This window comes from Castor canadensis, chromosome 3 (genome assembly GCF_047511655.1).
Source record: "Castor canadensis chromosome 3, mCasCan1.hap1v2, whole genome shotgun sequence".
Lineage (NCBI taxonomy): Eukaryota > Metazoa > Chordata > Mammalia > Rodentia > Castoridae > Castor > Castor canadensis.
The window spans coordinates 90472613-90500603 of NC_133388.1; the positions used below are offsets into that span (position 1 = coordinate 90472613).

Sequence of the window (27991 nt, forward strand, 5' to 3'; positions counted from 1 at the left end):
TTCAGCTTTTGTGACCAGTTCCTGAAAGCATGTGTCATCTACTGAAGCACTAAGGTGTTACAAAGAAACACCTTTATCCATCGTGTACCTCAAGAATCAACTTTCTAGGCCTCCTCATTAGGTTGAGAGATGCTAGATAGCGCAGTAAACCAAACTTATGGTATAGCAAGTTACTTTATAAGAGACTTTTTACTACGATTCCTTCAGATTTTAGAATGGATTAGCACTTGTTCCTTCATGAAAACAGTCTTCGTTCATCTCCTTGTAAATATCATGGAGGGCCGCAGCTGCTTGAAGGGAAACCTTCAGCCTTCCTATTGAGACGGTCTGGTCTCCAGGGCTGACAACTGTGGGAAAGAGAAGAAGTATGAGCACAGCAGCATTTAACAGAACAATCACTACCTTGTGTTTGCCTTGCTAGGTAGTGGGGTGCTGCATCTGTGAAGCCACTTCCCATTTCACAGGACAGGAGAAAGGAGGCCAAGGTTATTCCAATGTAGTATGTAGGTGCTGTAATAAAAGCTCAGAGTGTTGGAGACAGAAGGGGCACTCAGCCAAAACGGAGAAGGGACTTGGAGAAGGATTTCTGGAGACGAAAAAAGAGCTGTTTTGTAGGGTTTTGTTTGTCTGGGTTTGTTTATTATTTTTTCCAGGACTAGGGTTTTTGGCTCAAGGCTTTATGCATGCAAAGTAGGCACTCTTATCACTTGAGCCACAGCTCCAAGCCATTTTGCCCTGGTTATTTTGAAGATGGGGTCTCACAAATTGTTTGCCTGGGCTGGCCTCAAACCACAATCCTGATCTCAGCTTCCCAAGTAATTAGGATTAGAGGTGTGAGCCACCAGCACCCAGCTATGAGCTAAGTCTTTAAGAAAGTAAAAGATATTCTAAGCATGTACCCAGACACAGAACGTAAGTTTAGAAAGCTACAAGAGTGACAGGAATGAGGCTGCAGAGAAAAACAGCACACACAGGGTGTTGTCTTTTAAGAAATTTTAACTGAGGATATTAGAAGTGATAAGTCCCTCCCTGTAGTAGCTTTTCCATTGCTGTGACAAAATTGCTTAGACAAGAAAAGATTAATTTTGACCCATAATTTGACAGGTCTCAGTCCATGATATCTTGGCATCACAGCTGTGGGCTTGTAGTGAGGCAGAACATGGCTGAGGGGGCATGGTAAGAGCGAAGCTGCTCACCCTGTGTGGGGAAGCAAAAAAGGGGCCAGAGGCAAGATGTACCCTTCAAGGGCATGCCACCAGTGACCTTCCTCTTCTAGTCCTCATCTCTAACTGGCCGTTGGCTATGAACTCACCACTGATTTAAGTTAACACCCTCATAATCCAATCACCTAGCCATAGATAGCATCACCAGTTGAGGATGTAGCCTTTTTTGTGGGAACACTTCATATCCAAACCCAAACACTGGATTCCAAAAAAATGACTCCATTATTGGGAAACAAGCAACAAGTTCTTGCAGAAATGTGGGGAGCTGGCAAAATGAAGAGGGCCAAAAGTAACTGGAGAGGCAGGGATCAATTCAAAACATTTCAGAAGTCAAACAAGTTTACAATTGGATGTTCAGAACAAGGAAGAGGTAGGAATTGAAAATAACCATTCTAAATCACATTTAACCAGATAAATGAGAGGTGACACGGGACTATAAGGTAGAAAGTTGTGGTCAGGAGTCCGAAGTACCAAACAGACTTTCAAGTAATATCAGCCTGCTTGTAAATGTAGATACATTTAAAATTCTGCCCTAGAAACCTAGGTTTTAGATCATTTTTTGGCTATAATTAAAACTCCTAAAGTGGATACAATTATCCAGCTCAAGAAAGAGTATATGCGGAGAAAAAAGATCAGGATCGAACCAGGAGAATCCAGCATTTACAGGAACCAATCAGCACACACACCACCAATGCTAGGGATTAAGCCCAAGGCTTCACACATGCTAAGCAAGTGTTCCACCACTGAGCAACACCCCAACCCTCAGCCCAACATGTTTAAAGCCTGAGTGGAAACAAGAGCATAATGAGAAAGTTACAAATTTTTCTTTTGCTAGTTGAAGAATCAAAAGGCATTCATTAATTGGCTTAGGGGATTTTTGAGGTCACTAGAAAACACTTAAGGACCTTAGGTAAAAAAGGCATGGAGGTCGTGGATGTTCAGGAGTGGGGCAGGAGTAGAAATTAGAAGAGCTGGAAATGGCTAACACAGCGATAGCACTTCCATATGCCAAGTGCCTGCCTACTCCTTCCCACGTGCTTCACTTAAGTGTCCCCTTAGTCTTCACAAATAGGTTCTACTGCCTATTTTCTAGTTGAAATTAGCACAGAGAGGTTAAGTGACTTGCTCAAGATCATAGTTAGAAAGACTAGGGGAGGCCAGGCATTTGTGGCTCACGCCTGCAATCCTAACTACTCACAGGCAAAGATCAGGACAATCACCGTTCGAAGCCAGCCTGGTCAAATAGTTCACGAGAAAACCATCACAAAAAAGGCTGGTAGAGTGGCTTGAGGTGTAGACCCTGAGTTCAAACCCCAGTACTGCTGAAGTCTGAACTTTATAATCTGTAGTCTGAGCAGTATCTGACAAAAACATTTTATTATGGTCAGTAAGAACAATTTTGTACCATGATTTAGTAAACATTACACTTAAATATCTAAAATAGTGGGGATGTAATCAAGACACAAGTAGAGTAGCTGAGACGTGGTGACCAATGACACAAATCACGGGGGGCGGGTGAGGGGGTAAGGAGAGTTGTGTCTGTGAACCTGGCGGTGGGGGAGGGGTTACGTGATGACACATTATAGAAAAGGGGTCTTAGTTGCCTTTACAAATTTTATCTGATTAAGAGAGGTCAGAAATTCTGATTTTTAAATTTGACTGAAATTTAAAAATGTTTGATCCCTACCTCAAACTTTGAAAATTCAAAACAGATTTTAATTGTAATAAGGTATCTGGGGACTAAAATATACAGGTATTTTCCTGCTTGATTCAGAAATGAAATACATAAAGTTGTGGGGAAAGATTTCAATCCAGTTTGCCCATCGGCTTCACAGAAGTAATTATGTTTTCGAAGTAAAACAAAAATCTGTTATTAGACTGCTTTCTTTAGAAATAAATGGAATTAAGCACAAAAATTTCACTACTCACTGTCCAGCTCCTGCTCCAGAATGTCTCTTCCTGATTCAAGGACCTGCCACAGTTCAAGATACGCATATCCTACTTCTTGACATTCTTTCTTTTCTTCATCCAAAGGATCACTTACCACTGTAAACTTTAAACTAAAAAAAAAAAAAGATGCATTTCACTAATCATGGCTGAGCCCCTTATAGTTTAAAAATAAAATAAGGATAGAAGTAACCGTAAACAATACACTGTCTTAGCCTGGAGGTGTGTGGCTCAAGTGGTAGAACACCTGTAAGCACTAAACCCTGAGTTCAAACTCCAGTACTTCCAAGAAAGAAAAAAAATTCCTGTCTTCCCTGAATCACCTCAAGACAACAAACAGCAAAAACAAAAATAATAAATAAGGAATCAGTGTAATATATACTTGAGGGAATAAATTCTCATAACACACAGGTGATCATGTCTCAAAATTGTGGAGATTAACAAAATGGTTTACAAGCTGGGCACCAGTGGCTCACGCCTGTAACCCTAGCTACTCAGGAGGCAGAGAGCAGGAGGATCAAGGTTCAAAGCCAGACCAGGCAAATAATTCACAAGACCCTATCTCAAAAAAAAAAACCCTTCACAAAAAAGGGCTGGTGGAGTGCCTCAAGGTGTAGGCCCTGAGTTCAAGCCCCAATACTGCAAAAAATATAAATAGAATGGTTTACAATGTTGAAAAACTTGATATGGGCAGTGAAGGCATTGTGCCAGACTCCCAAAACTAGGCAAATCATAAGCTTTAAATTTCTAAATGAAAGTTGGGGACCGGGATAGGAATGTGGCTCAAATAGTACAGCACCTGCTTAGCAAGCATGAGACTCTGAGTTCAAATTCCAGTAATGCCAGAAAAAAAGTGTTACCATAAAATGGGTACCAAGCCTCAATAAAGTAAGAGAAACGAAAGGAATACAGAACTGCAAAACAATGTAGTCAAAGTCATGAGTCTTGAAGATTGTACTGTAAATCACACAGCCCAGTGCCCACTAAGCAGGGAGCAGCCGTAACAGCTAACATTATGCTGGTGTAACCTCATAAATGATACTGAATTCTAGAAGCAACCCTATCAAGTTGTCATTGCTGCTGTTGATGAGACAGGGTCTCACTATGTTGCCCAGGCTGGTCTTGAACTGCTGGACTCAAGTGATTCCACCTCAGCCACCCAAGTAGCTGCGGCCTGCGGATGTGTGCCATTGTGCCAGGCGCCTATGAATTGTGTGTAGATAAAATTTGCTATTTGAGCCCCCTAACAGTGTGCGTGCAATTCAGTGGTTTTCCCAGAACACTGTCATCACCCCAAAGAGAAACTGCATCCCCATGAACTAGTCCTTCCCCGTCTCCTCTCTCTTAGGCTTCTGGCAGCCAGTGATTTACTTCTTGTCTGTCTGGGGTCTGTCTCATGGACATTTCATATTCCCATTAGTATTTGTTTATTGGTTTTTTGAAGCAGGGTCTTGGTATGTAGTCCAGACTGGCATTGAACTCATGATCCTCCTGCCTTAGCCTCCCAAGTGCTGGGATAACAGGCATGTGACACTACACCCAGCTGTTCCTATTAATTTTTGGAAATCAAAGATTACTGCTAGTTGTGTGAAGGGAGCAGGAATAGGACTAAAAATTCAAGCTCTTATGGCACAGCTAAACAGGATTAAGCTGAAAAGAAGGAATTAGGAAATCGATACATTCTCAGCTCATGAACCACAGGGACGATGCTGCCTTGCGCACCCTCATTTCCCACACCGTCTCAGGAGAGGGCTGGTAACCTGCACTTCTATGCTCCAGGTACAAAAGCAAGGGCTTCATGTAACCTACACTGCATCAGTCCCACACACGAGAGTCCCCAAGTGACGTCACACTGCAAAGATCACACAGCTACTAAGTGGGAAAGTCAGGATTCAAAACCAGGTCTGTCAGATTACAAAGCTGTTGTTCGGTCTGCTGCACCATACTGGCAAAAAGAAACTCAATGGTGAAATAAATTAAAATCTAAATGGTATAGGAAAGGATTGCCACTGTGAGAAAATAAAGGAAATAGGAATGCTGAAAAATAAAAAAAAAAGGTAAAGTAAAAACTAAATTTAGCATTAGCACAGGAGGCACACAAATAAATTACTTTCTGTTGCGAAATGTTACCAGAAAACGTCTATTTAAGCCACAGTGATACTGAAGTCAGTCAACTCAATTGGTAGAGTGCCTGCCTAGCAAGCTTAAGGCCCTGAGATCAAACCCCAGTGATGAAACACATACACACAGAAAAATAAAATTGAAATCAGTCAGATTCACAATTTCATCTGGCTCCTTTTTTTCAGTTTATTCTGTAAAAGTGGAATAAACAAATCATTGGGCCTTTAGAAAAGCAACAGATTAAAACCCCAGCCCTGAATCATTTCTACCCACACCCAAAAGAGGTGTGTGTTTGGGTGCCAGAACCCAAAACAAAAACAAAACCATAAGCCCACTTAAATTTGAATTTCAGCCAAACCGAAAAAAAAATCAATTTTGGAGGCCTTCCAGTATTTGGTTTCCAAAAAATTTAAAAGAGTTTAGAATTTACTTAGCTATACTAAAATCATAATATTCTTGTAGCCAGGCATGACACCATGTGCCTGCTAATCCCAGTACTGGGAGGTTGAGGCAGAGGACTGAGAGTTTGAGGCTAGCTACACAGCAATACCCTGTGTCAAAAAAAAAAACTCAGTAAAAAAATTTTAATCTAAATATAAAATGAATATTATAAAGGCAGAACATTTGAAAACTTCTGTGTGGTATGTGTGTGAGAAATGAATCAAATTATCTTCAAATGTCAAACATTCTACCCACTGCATGCAGGGCACTGTCAACTTTTAAGAATTGCTGCCACAAAACTTGTGTCCATCAGGGACCAGCAAGGGTGAGAACTGAACTGCTGATGAGATTAAATAAGGATAGATACACAAACATCACTTACATTCAAGTAGATGGGGAATTCATTATGAGGAAACTAACTCAAAAGAAGTTACTGAAATATCCAGTGTTAGCACAAAACCAAACGCAAACATTTGAATTACTGTCTGAATATGTCCACTCTTCCAAAGCAGAAAGAGATGCTTACTGTCCTTGCTCAGGATCCTGTGCGTTCAGCATGGCAAACAGAAACTGCCGTCGGCCTTGCTGCCCCGCTGGGTCCAGGTCTATCACTGTAGGAAAGGTAAGAGAAAAAGCAAACAATCACACACTATTGCTTCCTTGGGCAGACTTCTGGAAAAGGCACATGTGAAACACTGATATAAAGCAGAGGCCTATGGACTGGCTCCCTATTTTCGTGAATGAAGTTTATTGAAAACGTCTGTGTACATACCGTTGGTGGCTACATTTTTGTTTTTGTTTGTTTTGTAATACTAGGGTTTAAACGCAGATCTTCGAGCTTGCTAGGAAGGTGCTCTTCTCTTGAGGCATGCCTCCAAGCCCTTGTTTTGTATTGTTTTGGGTGCTAGGGTCTGAATCCAGGGCCTTGCACACGCTAACCCCTACTCTACCACTGAGCTCACCTTCAGCCTGTGGTTGCTTTTGAACTGCAATGGGGAGGTGAACAGTTATGACAGAGACTGACCACACAAAACCTAAACTGTTCACTATCTGGGCTTGTAGGAAACAGTTTGTTACTAAAGCAACATGAAAACCTGCATTGAAAGCTGTTTTGCCACCTGCCAAAACAACTGTGCTCCACCACTGCACAGCTGGGAGAATACAGGAAACAGATTCTGTAAGGCCGCCTGAAGATTTGGGGTTTGTAGTAGGTTCACTCAGGGTACCGATCTCAACATCGATTCTCCCCTTTCTCCTCATTTTTATATGGCAAGGTTGCAGCCTCAAAGAAATTGGTCTGCACTGTCCAGTCTCTTTCCTAGTTAGAGATGAGTTAAGTTGTGCCCATTGTGCTGTATGAAACCTTCCTGAAGGCTGCTTCCAAGACTCAGCCAGTAACCATTTCTACCCTTCTTCCACAGCCTTTAAAGACCTCGGCATAACCAGACAGGCAACAAGGTGATGGGAAGACAAGATAGGCTCTCTGATGGATCACATGGCATCACTCTTGACTGCCCACCTTGTCATGTGAGAAATCACCTTCTATCTCCTACGATACAAAGGCGTGGTCTACTACGAAGGTGAATTCCTTTAGCAGTCCAGGTGTGGTGGCTCACAACTAATATCCCAGCAATTGGGAGGCTGAGACAGAAAAAGCTAAAGTTCTAGGCAGCCTGGGGTACAGAGTAAGACCCTGTCTCAAAATAAACAAAAACAAAGAAAGAAAAATTAAAAAAAATTAAAACAAATATTCAGCCAATGACTGGAAGACAAAAGGAAATATCCCAAACAGTAGAAAGAAAGGAAGGAAGGAAGAAAGAAAGGAAGGAAGAAACAGAATCACAGGAGGAAAAGGAGTGATTAGAATCACCCAACATTCAACGAAGAAAAGTTGTGCACCTGTAATCCTAGTTACATGGGAGACTGAGCTCTGGAGGATCACATTTCGAGGCCAGCACAGACAGAAGTTCTCCAGACCCCATCTCCAAAATAACCTGAGCAAAATGGACTGAAGGTGTGGCTCAAGCAGTAGAATACCTGTTTTGCAAGCTCAAAGCTCTGAGTTCAAGTCCCAGTCCAACCAAAACAAGAAAATGTAGTCATGGCATGCTGCTTAGCTCTGCAAGAATTAATATTTAATAGCCACAATTAAAATTGATTCAGTAAAAACCATGGTCCAATTATATAGAAGAAAAGGGACGTGGGCATAATGTAAAATAGCTAAAATTTCTCAGCTACAGAAGACAGACAACAGATAATGTCTAAAATTGGTGAATGAGGATATTGCAATGGAAACATTACTCAGATATATGGAAGTAAACGTCAAAGAAATGGCTGAAAAAGTAGCAACTGTGGTGGACTCAGGCAAGGGGTGGGGCAGAGGGAGTGATTTATGAGGACTGCTAGATTTTTTTTTTTTTTGTGGGAATAGGGTTTTTGAACTCAGGGCTTTGTGCTTGCAAAGCAGGCACTCTACTGCTTGAACCACACCTCCAGTCCCTTTTTGCTCTGGTTATTTTGGAGATGGGGGGGGGTCTCATAAACTACGTCTAGGTTGGCCTTGAACCAAGATCTTCCCAAGTAGCTAGGATTACAGACATAAACCACCAGTGCCTGTCTATGACTGCTTAATTTTTGTTTTTTTGGTGGGTGCTACTGGGGTTTGAACTCAAGACTTCACACTTGCTAGGTAGATGCTCTACCACTTAAGCCACTCTACCAGCCCTTTTTTGTGCTGTATTTTTTGAGATAGGGTCTCACAAACTATTTGCCCAGACTGGCTTTGAACCTTAATCCTCCTGATCTCTGCCTCCTAATCTGGCTAGGCCTGATTAATTTTAATTAATATCTTCTTAGATCTATTTGATATTTTAAAAGCATCCTGCATACACCACTTTGTCAAAATAAGACTGGTTGGATTGATCCCCATCAGAAGCCCAGAGTAGTTCTGAGCCTGAATCTAAGTGTATGTCAGCCTCCTCTGCCACACAGGATGCCTCACCCTTGCTGAAGTGGAAGTGGATTTCTTCTCCTGCCCGGGGCTTCCTCAGGGAGACTGGAGTCTCTGTCTCTGACAAGGGGAGATCATAGAATTTGTACTCCACGTACACCTGCTTTATGTTCTCGTCAGACATCACTTCAGCCTCTGGGTAGAAGGCCAGGGAGACAATTTCAATACACATCTTCTCTGATTCCTGACAAGGGAAACATTGATTCCCTACAGGTTAGTGAGGGTCCAAGTGTTCATAATCCACCCAATTAACACATTACTATCTCTAAATCAATCCCAGGCATGATCTATGTAAATCTCTGATAATCAATTCATAGGCAAAACTGGCACAAGAGACAACTTGACAGAATTGCCACATTGAATCTATGAGAAATCTGTAAGAGAATCCAGCTTCTGTCTGTCAGAGAATCAGTTCTCCAGACCAGAATTCTTTGGCCATCTCTACATACAGGAAGAGTAGAGAAGATTTCTGAAGAAATTGCTCTTCTTCAACTTTCTCAATGGAAACCAACTTAGCATTTTCATTAGTTAGGACCCAGAAGAGCTGCCCACTGATACTGGAGATTTACCTGCAGCTTCAACCACCTGAGAACAGGCCACAGAGGAGGCCACCAGGCCACCCCGTCCTCCCAAGGAGTCAATACTTTCAGCTCCACTTCAGAATGGCCACCACTACCACTGTCTTCTCTTTTGCGTGTCCCTCTGTCCACATTAGCATGAGGGATGTCTGGAGGAGGACTGATATATCTCACCACTTTCCAGAAGTCTACTGAACCAAACAGAAGCCCCTATTTCCACACTGTGGCATGAGTTGATATCAATCCAGAATGGTGTCCTGAACTGGAGGCATGGCTCAGGAGGCCTTGGGTTCAACGTCTAGTATCACAAAAGCAACAACAACAACAAAACAGAAAGGGCGAGGGCTAAAGCCAGCAGCGCACACTAAATTCAGAATGAGGTCACCAAGGCCTTAGGTCTCTAGGAGATTATTCAGAAGCAGCAGGACCTGCCCAGCCTAAAGCAAGGAAAGGTAAGATGCATACAGAGCACAGGCCAGCTGGGAGTTGAGCCTGTGGCAATGACTTCACTAAAGGACCAGGTTGCAGTTCAAGTGGTAGAGCACCTGCCTAACAAGTACAAGGCCCTGAGTGCAAACCCTAGCACCACCAAAAAAGATTTTTAAAGACTTGTACAGAATGGTTCCCTTTCATTTGTGATGCTCTCTTGGCTGCTTCTTTCTTCTAGGCCGCCAGCACAACACCCTTATTTCCCCAAAGACCTGCCCCCATCCCTCTTTTTCTTCTCTAAGAGCAAGTGGCACACCTGTATCTTCTAAGGAATTCAGTAGGCAAAGATCTTCCAACAAGTCTGCATCACAGTCATCTGTATGCTTATTAAAAGTGAAGATATTTGATGTTTTCCTCCCAATATCCTCTACATAATCCTCCCACAACACCCATCAAGCAAACCATTGACACTATGCAGTGTTCCAAAATGTGGGGTTTCCCACTTTAATGAATAACTTAGTACATTTCAAAATGAAAGAATAAAATAGGATAGGACAGAGTAGAATAAAATAGGAGAGATTATGAAAGGGATGGCAAATGGTAAGGGTAAGGCTCGCTTCTGAATACTTTGGTTAGTAGATGAGTGCACTGGGCACAGCATAGAAGTGTATGTCTTATAGTGATTGTATGAGAAAAGTGTAGCTGGGTGCTGGTGGCTCACATTTGTAATCCTAGGTATTCAGGAGGCAGAGATCAGGAGGATTATGGTTCAAAGCTAACCTGGGCAAATAGTTCGAGAGACCCTATCTCGAAAATACCCAATGCAAAAATATTTGCAAAGTACACAAAGATACTTTTTGCAGAGTGCAAGAATGTTCAAAGCAGTGTCACTTTTAATATCAAAACACTAAACACAATCTAAATGTACTTGAATAACAAGTGACTGAATAAACTACACTTACTCTATAGAGTAGCATGTGCAGATTGCTGTATATTGACTTCGGAAGATGTGTAAGATACTTAGAAGGTTATTTAAAAGGGGGAATGTGTAGTGTGTTCCCCCCACACATATATATAGTGAGGGAGTGTGTATGTGTGTGTGTATGTGTGTATGTATTCATCAAATGGATGCAAACCAGACCGTGCATAGGGACAAGCCCTAAGGAGTACAAGTAGGAGGGGACAGGGGAGCAAATTTAGTAAACTGGTCACAAAACTTTTTCTTTTATACATCTCACTATAATTTAATTTTTGATGAAATGTTCACATTACTTTTTTTTTTTTTTTGCCAGTACTGGAGGTTGAGCTCAGGGTCTTGCACTTGCACTTGCTAAGCAGGAGCTCTGCCACTTGAGCCACACCCTTAGTTCTTTTTGCTTTAGTTATTTTTCCAGTAGGGTTTCATGTTTGTGTCCAGGCCAGCCTGAACTACAACCCTCCTATTTACACTTTCCACATAGCTGGTATGACAAGCATGTACCACCATGCCTGACTTTTTATTGGTTGAGATGGTGTCGAACTTTGTCTTCCAGACAGAATGGCCTGGAACTCCATCTCCCAAGTAGCTGGGATTACAGGCTTGAGGTACATTTATGGGCTTGGACCACATTTATAAATGTATGCATATATTTAGCACACATACATTTATTATCAAATGGGTGTGATGGGAGCCATGTGTTGTGATGATTGATAACCACTGTTCTAGGAATGCAAGAGCCAGTCACAGGAATAAAGGGATAATCAGTAGTCCCAGGAAGAAAAGATGGAGTAAAATATGTCAAGAAGAAAGAACTTGAAATAAGATTAATGATACCTTTTCAGTCTTTATTTGAAGAGGATCATTGTCTCTCTCTCTCTTTTTTTTTTTTTGTGGTACTGGGGCTTGAACTCAGGAAATACACCTCAAACCACTATACCAGCTCACACCCCCCCCTTTTTTGTGAGGGTGTTTTTGGAGATAGGGTCTCGCAAACTATTTGCACAGGCTGGCTTTGAACCGTGATCCTCCTGATCTCTGCCTCCTGAGTAGCTAGGATTATAGGTGTGAGACACAGGCGCCCGGCTCACTATCTCCTTTTGAATGTCTACTCCTATCAAGGCCCGCCTTTTCTGTCCTCCCTCTCTTTGCGCACTTTGTTCAGTAGCCCTCTCTTGCTCCATGTGCCCTTTAACTGCTGGAGGGATTCTCCATGATTCTGTCTTTGGCTTCATCTTTGCTTTCCTGAGTGATCTTGCCTGCTTCCAGGCTCTCAGCCTGCTCTAGGCTGACATCCAAACCTCTGTCTCAGAAAGAGCCCCTGAACGCTAGGCCCAGAGATCCACAGGCCCACCAGGCATCCCCACCTGATCTCATGAGCTTCTTTCCTGAGCAATCTTGCTTGCTTCCAGGCTCTCAGCCTGCTCTAGGCTGACATCCAAACCTCTGTCTCAGAAAGAGCCCCTGAACGCTAGGTCCAGAGATCCACAGGCCCACCAGACATCCCCACCTGATCTCATGAGCAGCTCAGATCCCACACAGTTGGCTTATAATCACCTCTACCTGTCACATACACAACCACACTGGTATTAATGTCACCCTCCGCATAGGCAGGAAGCCAGGAGCTGTACGTAAGCATCTACACCTCCACCTCCCTTATCTTGTCCCTGCTCTATACCTGCCTACAATGATGAAGTAGTTTCTAATCATTTATTTAACACATATTTAACTGAGCATTTTTGTCATTTACACCAAACCAAAACAACGATTTCATCAAAGTAAGTTCATTTCCCATCAAGTTCCTTTAAACCATTCGTGACCACTAAGCACACCATCATTATGGACAGACAGTCTTGTCTCACATGCAAGGGTGACACCAGTACACTTACTGCCTTAGGACGTTTCTCAGATACGGGCGTCACTATGATGTCATCGCTGTCTGTCACTCGTGCTTCACTGACTTCAGAAGCTTCTTCACAGGATTCTTGATCTGCTAGAGAAGAGGCTGAATTACAGAACTCTTTCCAAGCACTCTGTCTAGCCAAGAAAAGAGTCCGTACCCACATTTCCAATCCACTGTCATGAGATCTAGGCTTTACTTCACTAGCTAGGAATCAAACCCTATTTTCCTTCCTTTTTTTTTTTTTGGTACTGGGGTTTGAACTCAGGGCCTACATTTTGAGTCACTCCACCAGCCCTTTTTTGTATTAGTTTTTTTGAGACAGGGTCTCACAAACTATTTGCCCGGCTGGCTTCAAACCATGATCCTCCTGATCTCTGCCTCCTGAGTAGCTAGAAGTACAGGCGTGAGCCACTGGTATCCCAGCTCCTTTCTTTCTTTCTCTTTTGTGGTACTGCAGTTTGAACTTAGGGCTTTGTGTTTACGAGGCAGGCACTCTACCACTTGAGCCACAACCCAGTTAAAGCCTATTTTTCAAAGATTCACTTATTCAGAATTTCAAGTGAACCCTGTATCACTTCTGAAAAAAAGAAGGAAAGGGAAAGAAAGAAGAACAGAAATAAAGAAGGAAGGGGGGATGGAAGGAGGAATGGCGGGAACAGTAAGGAAGGCAGGGAAGGGAGGAAAGGAAGGGTAGACACGTAGGCTGACCTCCTGAAGAAAATGACCAAGCTGAGGAAGAGCAGCACAGTCAAGTGTGGCAATCATGTTTTTCAGTGATGGCCTCTATCCCACATGCTCTTCTCACAATGTGACCTCCATACCCCTCCTATTGAGTGCTAGGGGCTATGTCCTCTCCCCTTCAACTGAGGTGGATCTTTGTGACTGTCCCAACCATGCTAGAACACACATACCACATACATGGTCCCTTGTCCTTTTAGGACTCTCCCTGCTGGAACCCAGTCACTAAGCTTAAGGAAGCCCAAGAAAGCTGCAGAAGGCCGGGGGGAGAGGGGCTCAGATGCCAAGCCCAGAGCCACTATGAGCTTCCAAATGAAAATCAGCTCCCTTTGTGATCCATCTTATAAATTAAGCCCATTTGCTCCCCAGCTGAATTACCCAATCTGATGCCATGTGGAGGAGAACTGAGCCTTCCCTAAGACCTGCCTGAATTAATGATTCCTGTTGTTTTAAGCCATTAAATTTTGTGAGGACTGTTATTTAGCAATAAATAACTGGAAGACAGACTGTGCCTCCTGCCTGAAATTTCCAAGTCCTGGGGTTCTCTGCTCCACTGAGGTCTCAGAGGGAAAAGGTCTACGCTAAGGAGGGGCAGCAAAGCAAAGTGTGTGCAAGGCTCTGTCTGCAAATGTTGCAACGGTTTTACTGTTGAGCCAGTTCCTTTTCTTGTTGGGCTTTTTCTAAACCTTGTAAGCCTAGGTCTCAAGGAATAAAAAGCTCCTTTTCAACAACCAGAGCATCTTGCCACTGACATTCCTACTCAGACATCTGGACCAGGTAGATTTTAGCTTCTTGTGAAATTCATGGAGAATGCTCTTTGTTTTCTGAAATTCATGGAGAAGGGCAATAAAACAGTAGCAATTTGGCACAGTCTCATTTATGACTATACAGTACATAGGAGGTGACTATATAGTACATGGTTTTGGATTATCTCCTGGTCCCATAGCTCACATTCTAAACAGAGGAAAACTACGGTGGCAGAGGCCACACTGAAATAATTGGAGAGATGGAAATTGGGAGAGTGGACATGCCTGGAACCTTGCAGTCAAATGTACAGGGAATTACCAAGGTCCATTACTACTGTTTATACTATTACTTAATGACTAAATGATAACACAGCGTCTACTAATCTCAAGAATGGAACTATTCTCTTCTAACCAGGATTTCTTGTCAATAATGGAAATTAGGCATGGGAAAATTTGGGCTTTTTTTTTTTTTTTCCTGTCAATCTCCCTTATACTAAATATCCTTTCATTTAAAAATTTAAATATTTAAAAATAATTAGATTATATGCCAAGCACCAGTGGCTCATGCCTATAATCCTAGCTACTTCGAAGGTTGAGATTGACAGGATTGAGGTGCAAGCTCAGTCCTGGCAAACAGTTTGAGAAACTCTCATCTCCAAAATAACCAGAGCAAAATAGACTGGAGGCATGGCTCAGTGGTGAAATGCCTACTTTGCAAGTCCAAAGCCTTGAATTCAAACCCCAGTCCCACCAGAAGTTAAAAAATAAAAATACAGAAACTAGATTATACATGAATAGAAAATTTCTTCTCGTGAGAAAATCAGATTATCTTCCCATACAAGAAGTTATGTCGAATACATTTAAAATCCCCCAAATCCTCCAGCCATGCTAGGCAGTAGAGCACCTGCCTAGCAAGTGCAAAGCCCTGAGTTCAAAGCCCAGTACTGCCAAAAAAATTTTAAAAACCCAAAAATTATAATTCTAGAGATTTTTTAAAAAAGTCTTTTTTAGTAGAAAAGACTAATAAATAAATTTTTTATCTACCTTTACATTTTTCCTTTCATTTTTAATGTTTTTAGCAGCTGGTGGAGTGACTCAAGTGGTAGAGCTCCTGCCTAAAGCACATGCCTAGCAAGCATGAGGCCATGAGTTGGAGCCCCAGTACTGCTAAAAAAAAAAAAAAAAAAAAAAAAAAGATAAAGTTTTTAGCATATAGAAAACTATATAAAATATAAATGTTGATCTATTAACTTACTATAAAATTAATATCTATAGAATCACCCAGCCAAGAAACAGAACAACAGTGGCATCCCAAATGCCTAATAAGGACACTTTCTAGATGATTACCCTCCTTCCCCTCCTGGGAGAGACCAGTGTTCTGGCTAGAGTCAGAACCAGCATAGGGCATCTGAAGAACGACTCTGGCACAAAATCGGCCAGACCTCAGTACATAAAACAAGCACTATTTTATTTAATTTATTTATTTTGGCAGCACTGGGGATTGAACTCAGAACCTCATGCTTGCTAGGCAGGCACTCTACCACATGAGCCACTCCACCAGTCCTATTTTTTTGTGTTGGGTTTTTTCAAGATAAGGTCTCTTGAACTGTTTTCCCGGGCTGGCTTCAATTCATGATCCTCCTGAGTAGCTAGGATTACAGGCGTGAGCCACCAGTGCCCGGCAGTTATCCATTTCTTGCTCTCACTCCAAACACATACTTTATTGCCTGCTGTGCAACAATGCAGCTGGACCCTGTAAATCTTTCTTCCTTGCCAGCTGGCACTATGCTCATGTTTGTCAATAGAAGGTGCTGAAGGGTCTCTGAGGAGCAGTTTCTCTTCCTGGTTCCTGCATTAGGCAGCCTCCTGCAGCAGGTGTGGACACACATGGCATAGTTCCAATAGCACACATAGTTCTGCAAACAGGACTCCGGAAGTGCATGGTTTCTGCAACATCTGTTTCCAACAATCCCAGTAGCTCCAGCATATGGCACCTTCCATGCAGTCTCCCCAGCACTCTCTCAGGTGAATTTGCAGCAAACTGGCACCAGCTTAGCACCTCTCCATCAATGTTTTGCCCCCAGTGTATATGTGTTAAGTTTTGCAAGTCTTATAACTGTCCGCTGGTTATATAGTCTTCTTTCCTCCTCCTCCTCCTCCTCCTCCTCCCTTCCCCCTCCCCCTCCCCCTCTCATCTTCCTCCTCCTCCTTTTCTTCCTCCTCTTCTTCTTCCTCCTCCTCCTCTTTCTCCTCCTCTTCCTTCTTCTTCTTTTTGTGTACTGGGGCTTGAACTCAGGGCCTACACTTTGAGCCACTCCACCATTTTTATGAAGGGTTTTTTCAAGATAGGGTCTCATGAACTATTTACCCAGGCTGGCTTTGAACTGGGATCCTCCTGATCTCTGCCTCCCGAGTAGCTAGGATTACAGGTGTGAGCCACCAGCCCCCAGGTATATTCGTCTTTTCTTTGGGAAAATAAATTATAGTAATAAGAAGGTATGTTTGTGACTTGTTTTCAAATGCTTCAGAAAAAAGTGAGAAATAGTGGCAAAATGTTAAAAGTGGATGAATTTGGGTAAAGTGTAAATATGATTTTTTGTTCCTATTAATGTAGGTCTTCTGTAAGTTTGAAATTATTTTAAAATGAAATTATTTTTAAACTTAAAATATCACTCTTCATAGTTTCAGTTGTTTCTTGAATTTTTAAAACTCAGCTTTAAAATTAAAATTTTATCTCCATGAAGGTGGTAAAGACAGTCGTGTGCAGTCTGTGTCTGGAACCCTGGTGGACACTGAGGCAGCACTTCAAGTGCTACAAACCCACATTTCTTTCTTTCTTTCTTTTTCTTTTTCCATTTTTTTTTTTTTTGGCAGGACTGGGGTTTGAACTCACGACTTTGGACTTGCAAGGCAAGCACTCTACAGCTTGATCCACACCTCTAGTTCATTTTGCTCTAGTTATTTTGGAGATTGGGGGTGGGGGTGTCTCTCAAACTATTTGCCCAGGCTAACCTTTAACTTTGATCCTCCAGATCTCAGCCTCCCAAGTAGCTAGGATTACAGCTAGGATTAAGCCACCAGTGCCCTGCTCAAACCCACATTTCTGTAGCTCAAGACACGAGAGGCTCAGAATGGAGTCTTCCCAGACCACAATGGGAAGTTCTACCCTGAGCAGGCACCAGGTCTGGACTGCATCCCTACTTAGGCATCACAAAGGCCATCAAAAATAGCATCCAACCTCTCCCCAGCATCCCTCAGACTGGCTGTGTTCACGAGTGGAAGCATTTGCACCTCAACTCCAACTACCTCTCTGACCTAAGTGAGGCAATTCTTTCCTCTCTTGTTGGTCTTTTCATGCCTTTAAAAAACATTAAGATTTACTTTAGCTTAATTATCATTGATGGGAGAGTTTATCTCAATTTCCTACTTTGCCATTAGAATAATGGGAAATCATGTCTTCTATTTTCCATTTTAACACTAAAGCCTTGCTTTAATTTTAAAAAGATCTGAATTAGCTTCACAAATTACTCTCCCCCCTATTTTTTTTTCACAGGACCCTGGAGCAAATTTACATTTCACAGATACTAAGTAACGAAGATAACCATCCATCCACTAACTATACATACATAGAAAGCGACTGTCTGTGAGAATTCCAGGCGTGGCTGGCTTAACCCTCACATTTGCAACACAAGACCTAGGAGTTTACACACTAATTTTCCATTAAAAGCTCTGCACTGCATGATAAAGCCAGTAAATAATTGGCTTTATAAAATAATTAAATGACTAAACAGAAGAATTAGATTTTAGAAAGACAATACCATTTCTGGGATATGGGAAGTCTTCCTGTCTCAGTCTTGAATGGGATGACATCATCTCATTGTCCTCATCCTCAGTTTTAAAACCATCATCTCCATCATCCCCATCTTCGTTCTCAGTTTTAGAACCATCATCTCCATCATCTCCATCCTCATTCTCAGTTTTAGAACCATCATCTCCATCATCTCCATCCTCGTTCTCAGCTTTAAAACCATCATCTGTGGAGATGTTAAGACCCGAGAACTTCCACTCTGTGTAATTCACCTGCTTCAGAATAAAAACAACAACACTACATAAGGGGGGATGTCTCAGTTTTCTTTCATTCTTAGTACTAGCTCTTTTTAATTTTTAAAGTTTAATACTTGCTTTGAAATAGTATATATATGTGATGAAATTTCTAAGCATAATTGTAGAGTATGTAACATGCTGAATTAAATTACATGGAAATGAAAGGAATACTCTAGGGCTTTACTAAACTACTTTTGTTTGTGGAAACACAAGCAAACTACACATAGCCATGTTTTTTGTTTTGTGGTACTGGGGTTTCAACAAAGGGCCTTGTACTTGCTAGGTAGGAGTGCTACCTCTTGAGCCATACCCCCAGACCTTTTTGCCTTAGTTATTTTTGGGACAGGGTCTGACTTTTTGTCAGGACCAGCCTGGACTGCAATGTTATTTATGCTTCCCACATAGCTGGGATGACAGGCATGCACTACCACACCTAGCTATTGGTTGAGATGGGATCTTGAGAATGTTTTTTTGCCCACGCTGGCCTCAAACTGTGATCCTCCCGAACTGGGTCTTCAGAGTAGCTAGGGTTACAGGCAAGAGCCACTATACCTGGCCTAGCTATGATTATTGTATATCTTGTGCATCTTCTTCTGCTTCTGACTCTAATAATAATGCATATGAAGACACTACACCTATATTTTAGTTCTTCAGGGTTTCTAAGGCCTTACTTGCAGTGTATTTCCATTTAAGATATTACGACTCAGATACTCCATTCTGTTCTTTCCTTGGGCACCTATTCTTTTGCCATGTTTTCTTCTTGAGTAGCTCACAACCTGGTGTTCTTTTTCCTTTCTTTCTTCCACCTGAGGATGTTTCCTCTTTGCTTGGTACTGGTCAGCTTCAATAGGAATCTCAGCAAATGCCATCTGGTCCTGATCAGAAGAATCAGAGACAACCTTACAAAGTGATAGTTTGACAACCTTGACACTCAAGAATGGAATCTGTGAATGAGCATTAGCTTTCTTTCCTCTCCTGTCACACATCTGAGAGTTACTGTCTTTCCTCTACACAATAAAACCTAAGGTTTTGGGCTGGGGACATGGCTCAAGTAGTAGAATCCTTGCCTAGGCAAGCACAAGGCCCTGAATTCAAACCCCAGCACAGCCAAAAGTGAAAGGAAAAAAAGCCCAGACTTTTGCTCCATCATAGCTTCCAGTTTAAATTTGCATTACACATGACATTCACAGAAATAATTGTTTTTGCTCCAATTTAAATCTGCACTATAGGATTGGTAGAGTTCTGCTACCAAGAGTATCCTGAAGAGCTACCTGGGGAAGAAAAGTAGGTACTTCCTCTGCAGATGAGTTCTCTGAGCCGTCTTTGATGTTGTTTTCCTCTGTCTCGACTTCTTGTGTCGGGAAGCTCTCAGGAGGTTGGTACTGAGTCTTCCAGTCCAGTTGTACTTGAACAGATCCATTGGGATTTTCCGCAGGGTCAGTGAGGTTAAAGTCACCTGAGAGAAACCAGATATTAATAGCACCTCATCACACAAAAGAGGTAAGTGAGCATCTTATCAGCATCTTACCTACTTCTCCCCATTTAAAAATGTTCATTATATTAGCTCACGCCTGTAACCCTAGCTAATTGGGAAGCTGAGTTTGGAAGGATCCAGGTTCTAGGCCAGCCCAGGCAAACAGTTCTCAAGAACCAATGTCCAAAATAACCACAGCAAAAAATAACTGGAGGTGTGGCTCAAGTGGAAGAGCACCTGCTTTGCAAGCACAAAACCCTGAGTTCAAACCCCAGTCCCACCAAAAAATAAAAAATAAATTTTACTGTATTTTGTTAGTAGTTAGTTAACATACATCAAATAATCATGACAACAATATACTCAGGAGTAACATAAAACAGCAGTGCAGTTAGATTACCACAAAGAAGGATGGATAGTTCCAGGTTTCAGGAAGAGTCAGTCAATGGGGATGGAGAGGAACACAGCTTGCTTGTCATCAGTCACCCAGCCAACAAGATGACATTGTTGTTGCTTTTATGAAATGCTTACTGTGAAGGGGTCACAGGAGGGGGTGAATTTGATCAAAGCACATTATATGCTTATATGGACATATCACAATGGAACGCCTTTGTAAAACATGCTAATACAAAACATCTTCCCCACAAAAAATGCTTACTATGTTGTAGGCATACCAAGAAAACCATTATCTACATTCACATGGTCCCAGAAAGCTTAAACAAAATGATTTATCCCAAACGCCAGGCTTCTGATTTCTACAGTGACTAATAACTAATACACAGCCTCTCCTCTTTGGTGAAGGAGGAAATGTGGACAGAAGTGTCAGCCTTTATTGTTTTTTTATAAGCAGTAATGGCTTATAAAGCCATTACTTAGAAGGAGAAAGGCCTCACACTCTTCCTGAGCACACAGAATCTGGTTAAAGATGGTTGGTACTGGCTGTACCTAACCACAATTCCTACTGACAGCCTGGATACTCCTGTCTTCTTTTACAGGGTAGCCAGAGACTGACCCCTCTCCGGTGCACCCTATAGCCCTGGGTGTGAAAATAGGATAAGAGCTCAGCTCCAAATCCAAAAAATTTGCCTTTGCCATGGTCTGGTATGGAAGTCTCTCTAACTTGTGTCTAGTATGTAAAAAAGGTGAGGAAGTTACGGGGGAGAATTGTTATAATCAGGCATCGCACGCACCAAGAGAAAACAGGCCTTACATAGAGGCGAGTACTGGGAAGAATTAGAGCGTTTGAAAGCACTTTGCAGAGAGAGGTGTGGAATTCAGTTGGGAGGCTAACCCCCTCAGGGATCTTGTTTTTGTTGCTAAAAAACAGCAGAAGCCCATGCTTCCACATGAGTAGAGAGGTCTTAGTCTTCTGCTCTTTGCTCTTGACAATATTCTAAAGTCCTTTCAGCAGTCCTAAGAGAGACTGTTCCAAGCAAGTACTTGAAGGACAATCAGGACAGGGAGACAACAGTGGAAGATGGAACAACCTTGAACCCGCACCTTTAATACATTTGTTTTGTGCCAGAGGCAGCAAGGGCACTTGGACTCGGCCAAGGTATGAGCCGGGCTCGGAGTCTTCATCATCAAAAATGTATATGGTCAGAGCATCCCGCCTCAGGTACTCATCCAAGTCAGAGGTCACAAGTACCGGGTATCGAGCCTGGTCTTTAAAGTAGGGGTTGTTACTGGCTGGAATGATGGCGGTGTCATGATCAGAAAAAGTGAAGAAGCGGTACACGGCATATGGACTGGGTTGAGTTCCCAGCCATCGACTCTGGAGGCCACAGCACCTGGTGATTTCAATGTGCAGCTCATTCTGAAGTTTCCAAGTTTCTGCTCTGGACTGGAAAGATCTTGCTCTCGGGTTGAGGAAAAGAGCAGCCTAAGAGTACAGTTATAGGTGAGCAAGAGCTATGACCTAGAGAGCTGCTATTCTACTAGGTCAGAGAAACCTAATGACCATCACCTGCCTGGCCACTGGTCCTGGCAGTTATCTGAGGGAGAAGCAAGTCCTGGGGCTCATCTAAGAGAACACTGAGAGAAGCTGTTCTGTTCACAGCAAGGAGAGGTAGCTAGCTCCAGGGCATGATTTCTGACTCAAGCTTGACAAAGGGAGGACTCTACACTGGTTCTGGCGTGGCAGGTTTCCTCTTTTGTTCACATTCCACAAATACTTATCATTGAGAGTGGAAGACTGAGCTGTTCTCATGAGCTGTCTGGCTGAGGTCCTATGTCTCACCTTGTCCTCCTGGACCTTCCAGGCTCCAAGCACACTGGCTGCCAGGTAGGCCTGGGCTTTCTTTTGTTTGTTGTATGCCTGTAGGCTGGATTTTAAGGGCAAACGCAGCCTTATCCAGTACTCGAGTACCCCGAAGTCTTCTCCACCAGCTCCTGGGTAGCAGAAAGTATGAAGGCATGGAGAACAGGGATGGTGTGGCAAGGATCAAGAATGAAGGCAGAGGCCAAAATCGCAAAACCACCGGAAAACCAATGCTAGACTGCAGGAAATTGTGCATTCATCCTGGGAGCTGCAGGAAGCTGCCAGCACTTACCAGTAAGTATGGCCAAGCCATGGACTTTCTCCACAGTCTCTAGCACCTTGTCAAAGCAAATCCATCCAGTCGCCAGGATGTGGTGCTCAGTGGCCACAGCCTGGTGTAGATCAAGCCGGATTGAAGCTCTCTGAAGGTAGTGGAAGAAAAGGAAACCTGTCTCCAGCACATACTGGGAGGTGAAATCATAGAGGGGCTGTGGCCCCACAGATAGTGGGGTACAGTGGGTTTCAAAATCATAGAAGGAATAAGTGCAGAAAGTGGTAGGTTGGGGGTCTCCCGCCTGAGCCAGGGCAGTGGATGTCAGGAAGGCCTGATGGAGATGCAGTTCAAAAAGATTCTCGCCCCGATGCAGCAGAGAAATGTCCACTTCGTCCTCATCTCTGTTGGCTGGCAGTGTGTCCAAATGGAATGACAACTGTCGGGTGCCATATGCAACATCTCTGAGTTGTTCTAGAGGGGAAAGAAAACTGCCTATCCATTAAAGGGTAGAGAGATCCTTTTTACGGTAAAAGAGGATAGACAGAAGGAGAATAAGATCATGTGAAGTCCAAGTTGAGATTATTTCAAGAAATCTCATGATTCAGAAGGAAAAGCAGTAGAATGACAATGAGAAGCTTTGAATTCTGATGGCCAAATAATTCAATGTGTGCTTCGATGAGAAGGTACAGAAGGAGTGACTAGAAAAGAAATTTGAAACTCAGGAAACACATTTCAGAATATGATGTCACTGTTTTGGCTTACAGCAAGGTTCTTTGGATCAACAAGTAATTCCATAACAGAAGAACAAGAAACATAAAATGTGACTATTTCCAAAATTTAGTAGGTTGGCCACGGACAGACTATCGAGCAACAGACAGACAGAGTCCAGGACATTACGCTGGGCAAAACTAAGAAATGCTTCCCCTCTCCAGCCAGATCAGTTCCGAGAGTTTTTGTTCTGCTTAGAAATTGGTTTCACTGTAAGAGGGCAAAATATCCACTTCAAGTCAAAGGGTAGTAGAATAAAAAGTGGGAGAGGAGACTGACTGGAGATACTGGCAATGAGATGCAAAGCTCTGTAGAGTCTCACATCCAGGCATCACTTCTCATGCCCAGCCAGTCACAAACTGCAATATACTGTCTACCTCACACGGGGAGGATTGGAGTCATCATCATGTATTGACTCATTCTATTTTAAGAGTTGAACTAGTAAAACAAAATGTTCTGGATACATCAGAATGTCTTCATGTTTTACAAAACATGGGAAGTGCTGAGTGTGGTGGTGCACAGTTGTGCACAGTTGTATCTGAGCATTTGGGAAGCTGAGGCAGGAGGACCACCACTTGAGCTCAGGGATGTAAGACCAGCCTGGGCAACACAATAAGACCTGGTCTTGAAAAACAAACCAACAAAAAAGGGAGTACACATATTGACTAATTGGTTAGTGCTTTCTTAATTGATGAGATCAATATCACTAAATACAATATGTTTAAATTAGGACTAATAGTCTTAGTGTACAAAGAACTAAATCAGCTGGGTGCTAGTGGCTCATGCCTGTAATCCTAGCTACTCAGAAGGCAGAGATCAGAGGGATGGCAGTTCCAAGCCAGATTGGGCAAATAGTTCGAGAGACCCTATCTTGAAAAAACCCATCAAAAAAGCACACACACAAAAAGGCTGATAGAGTTGGCTTGAGGCATAGGCCCTGAGTTCAAGCCCTAGTACCTCAAAAAAAAAAGGGGAGCTGGCAGAGTGGCTCAAGCAGTAAGAGTGCCTGCCTAGCAAGCTTGAGGCCATGAGTTCAAACCCCAGTGCCACCAAAAAAACAAAAACAAAACAAAACAAAACCAAAAAAACCAATACTGATAACTGGTAAACATATGAAAAACTCTTTAGCTTTAGCAGTAAGCAAAGTACTCCAAGTTAAAGCAAATGAACCTTCATAAGTGGGTCTCCTGAACAGTCTAAGATCCTGAATCTGAAAGACGTTGAGAGCTTCATTCTGGGGGGCTTGCCTTTGTTATGTGCTAGGCAAGTGCTCTGCCCCTTGAGCCACGCCCCCAGCTGCCATTGCTACCTGCAGTAATCTCCTATCAGACTCACGCCCCAGAATGACTAACCTCCCTTTATTCTAATTCCATGCCCACTAAGACATGGCTTATTAATGATTCTCTCACCAGGAAGAGGGGTGCCCTGAACAGTGGTTCCAAATATTCTGACATTAGAAACAGAATAGCCTCGAATATAAAACAAATAAAATAAAAACTAAAAAAAAGCAATGGAATAGCCACTTTCATGGCTCATGTTCTGGTTTAACTATTGGTCGCTGGTGAATTTCGGTAGTGTGAGTTAGGTCTCTCACCACTGAGTATAATAACAAGGTTTAGTTTCTTGACATACAAGGGTGAAACAAAGTCTGGTCAGCAGTTACTGTACTAAAAATAGGAAATACCACAATGTGAAACTTGTATTGAGTGACAGCTGCCCTCTCTCTGTTGGTACACTTGAAATGCTGCAGAGATTTTAGAGAGAAACCATGGAAAGGATGGTGGCAGATGAGTGATGAAGGTTCATTACTTGCTTTATAAGCTTGGGTTGAGTAAAGAGAGAGAGTGAGAGAGACAGAGAGTGCCAGGGAGGAAGGAAGAGAGGGAGGGAAGGAGGAGGGGAAAGGAAGGGAAGGGAAGAGGAGGGAGGGAGGGGAGGTAGTGAGGGAAGGGAGGGCGGGAAAGAGTGGGAGTGAAGGAAGGGAAGGGAAGGGAAAGAAAGGGAAAGAAGGGAGGGAGGGAGGAAGATAAAGAAAAGAAAGGAAAAGAAAGGAGAACCCTAGGGTTAACAGTGATACTCATTCTCAAAATACAAACTCCCCTGGTAGCAGTTGCTGGGCCCAGTTGAAACTCTCCTGAGAAATCAGAGAAACCCTCTGAAAGCTGCTGCTACCTATATGCTAAAACCACAAAGATGACAGGACAAAGAGCAGGAGGTGGTAAGTCACACTGAGAATGCAAGAGCAGACTCCTAGCCAGGAGGGGAATGGGGTGAAGCCACCCAAGATGAGAACAAAGTACTAAGACTTGCCAGATGATGGAAGGCCATGGCTTCTTAAAATACCTTCCAGCTGCTTGATGCGGTTGTTCTTGAGGTCTAGGAGTTCGCTCAACCTCTCCACTTTTTCTTTGTGATCTCGACTATCATTATCAGCTTTTGTCATCATAGCCTCCAGCTCCTCCTGAAATGAAATTATGTCTGAACTTCTTGATCTCAGTGGCCCACAACCAATGAGCCCAGATAAAAAAGGTGCCACTTGGACTGGTGGAGTGGCTCAAGTAGTAAAGCGCCTGCCTAGCAATAGTGAGGTCCAGAGTTCAAACACCAGTGCTACCAAAAAACAAAACAAAACAACCTGTCACTTGTTGGGTTAAGGACTCTCCCACTCCAGGGAAGATTTAGCCCTAGAAAAAGGCTTGGTTCCTTACAGTCCCTCCAGGACTAGCTATGCAAGTAGTGCCATAGGTGATATTTCTCTAGGACTTTTGGGAAATTAGAACTCAAAACTTCACACTTGTAGTTGCACTTGCTAGCCCCTTCTCGGCTTCTAGTGCCAAGGTGTCCTGGGCATGTGAGTCCTTGAGTTCTTCCAAGAACAGCACATTGTGTGCTTGCACAGGACAACATGTCACCTGGCACAAGCCCTGGAAACCTGCCTCTTGCTTCCCTCCCAGCCTGTGTGCGGTTCCCCTGTGCCTGTTTATCAACCCACTTCCTGCACCATCTTCTCTTGCACCTGGTAACACACGTTGATTTTGCGCTGCAGCAGAAGCATATCCCTGGTCTTTTCCAGTTCCAGTGTGATCTCAGCATGTGATACTTGCAACTCACTTAGCATCTGGGACAGCTTCTTTTCATCATGAGTTTCTGGCTCACTGGGCTAGAGAGGGAAAAGCATTGGGAAGAGCAAGTATAATATGTCATGTATAGTGACAGCCACTCGCCATAAAGCAGTCATTGGTGGTTGTAAAAGCCCAGCGGCAGAGTTTACTGCACAACATAAAAGAGGACTTGCCCTGATTCCCAAGTGCCCTCTCCCCAGGCCCCTCTGTCAGGGAGGCCACACAGCCTCCAACAGCAGTGTGCTAGTCAGCAGATTATCTCACGTCCTCATCAGAAACGTCTGTTTCATGAGCTGTAAAGGCTGGGAAAACGGGGGAGGAGTTAATGAAGTATCTCCATTCTCAGCGTTTTCACAGCCTTCCAAAAGTGGCCTTTTGCTATATATATATCACTCAGTTTTCTAATCCCTTCACCTTTCCTGTGAATATTTTGCCAGAGATCCCTCTGTAAAGTGAACTTACTTGCTTAAAGACTCTCCTACCTCACTCTGGGCTGTCTCTTCTGAGACAGCTGGATCAGTGGCTGATTCAAATAGCAGGTCAGGAGACTGGGGCTCTGCAGCTGTGTTTTGGAGGAGCTCTGCCTCCAGTTCATAATTCCGAGGGATGCTGGTCACTTCAAGCTTCAGATCCTCATTTTGAGCTGGTGAAAAAAATCACCCAGATATTGAAATATAGTTATCAGTGACCACAGTCGGAGCTGGATCAAGTGTGAACTAACATTTCCCCCTAATGTTCATTTCATTTTGTAAATTTTTCCTGAAAAGCAATTCTCTTGTTTCTAACGCTGACCCAGCAACTGAGGTAACACTTGTACTCCTAAAGCCAAACAAACAAGACAAAAACACCTGCAGACAGAGAACAGCAGCAAATCAAGAGCAGTGTCACTCAGCTGGACAGCACAGTCTGCCAGCTCCACGCTGACTTCTTCTTTTTTTGGTGCTACTGGGGTTTGAACTCAGGGCCTCACACTTACTAGGCAGGCGGTCTATGACTTGAGCCATACCTCCAGCCCCTATAATCCATTTGGGAGGAGAAAGCAGGAGGATCTTGAGTTCAAGGTCAGCCTGAGCTGCATAGTGAGACTGTCTCAAAAAATCCAAGGACTGGGGGCTGGGTGTAGAGCTCAGCAGGAGAGCACTTGCCCAGCATGCTTGAGACTCTGGGTTTGATCCCTAGTATCAAGCGGGAGGAGGGAGGGTAGGACTTTTGTTGTTCTTGTTTTGTGTAGGCCAATAGTAGAGTGCTTGCCTAGCATGCCTGGGCCTGGGCTCAATCTCCAGAAAATCAAATCCAGGGGTTGACATGGTAGTATGACTGAGAGTAATAAGTTGCTTCTCCATTTCAGACATTAGACGCTAAAAATATTCACCTCTGCAATGAATGATGAGAACTGACAGAGAAATTCATTTTTAATACTTTCAGTCCATAAAGTGAATGTTTAAAAACAACACTTAAAATTCACATCCTCCCAAATGGAAAGGAAAAAGCATAGATGCCACACCTTCCTGACCAAATCTGACTGACCGCCAGGCTAGCCTCAATTCCAGTGGTCTGTGACCCACAAAGGAACAGGATCAAGTAGGAAGACTAAGAGAAGCCAAGGCCCAAACGTCCTTCTCCCAAAGCAGATGCGGAGGGTGCCACCTTTGAGTGAGCTCTTCTAGACCTGACCTACCGTTCTCTCTGGACAGCTGGAGTAGAACTTTCCTCTTCTCCTCCACCTCGGCTTCCAGTTGGTCCTGCAGCTGCTCTCCCAGGAGCTCGCTGCTCCAGGGGAGCTGAGTGCTGCTGTCCAGCATGCTGAAATCGGGAGGCAAGCAGTCAGATGGACTCTCGAAGGACTGTGCTATGACGTCTTTATTACACAGTTTCAGCAT

General features: G+C 43.2%; 1 protein-coding gene across 1 annotated transcript; it reads right to left on the minus strand.

Annotated features, from left to right (window-relative positions):
• Nucleotides 1-19: 19 nt before the first annotated feature.
• Nucleotides 20-27991, minus strand: Rpgrip1 (RPGR interacting protein 1). Its single transcript, XM_074068417.1, has 15 exons — nt 27790-27991; nt 26594-26754; nt 26006-26149; nt 25300-25450; nt 22240-22692; nt 21927-22078; nt 21188-21530; nt 19488-19672; nt 18888-19091; nt 17931-18195; nt 12615-12715; nt 8734-8926; nt 6259-6343; nt 3153-3283; nt 20-347 (listed from the first exon to the last, which is right to left on the minus strand). The coding sequence occupies exons 1-15, from the start codon at nt 27989-27991 to the stop codon at nt 211-213; spliced, it is 2907 nt and encodes a 968-aa protein (XP_073924518.1). The 3' UTR covers nt 20-210.

What these genes read in the sequence shown, in the direction of transcription:
- Rpgrip1 (XM_074068417.1), bottom strand. Translation starts at nt 27,991, where the DNA reads ATGCTGAAACTGTGTAATAAAGACGTCATAGCACAGTCCTTCGAGAGT. An exon ending in TACCTACTTTTCTTCCCCAG is followed by an intron (nt 19,092 to 19,487) that starts GTAGCTCTTCAG and finishes TCTTCTGATCAG; the next exon opens with GACCAGATGGCATTTGCTGA. An exon ending in CTTCCCATATCCCAGAAATG is followed by an intron (nt 12,716 to 17,930) that starts GTATTGTCTTTC and finishes CTTCTCTAGCAG; the next exon opens with ATCAAGAATCCTGTGAAGAA.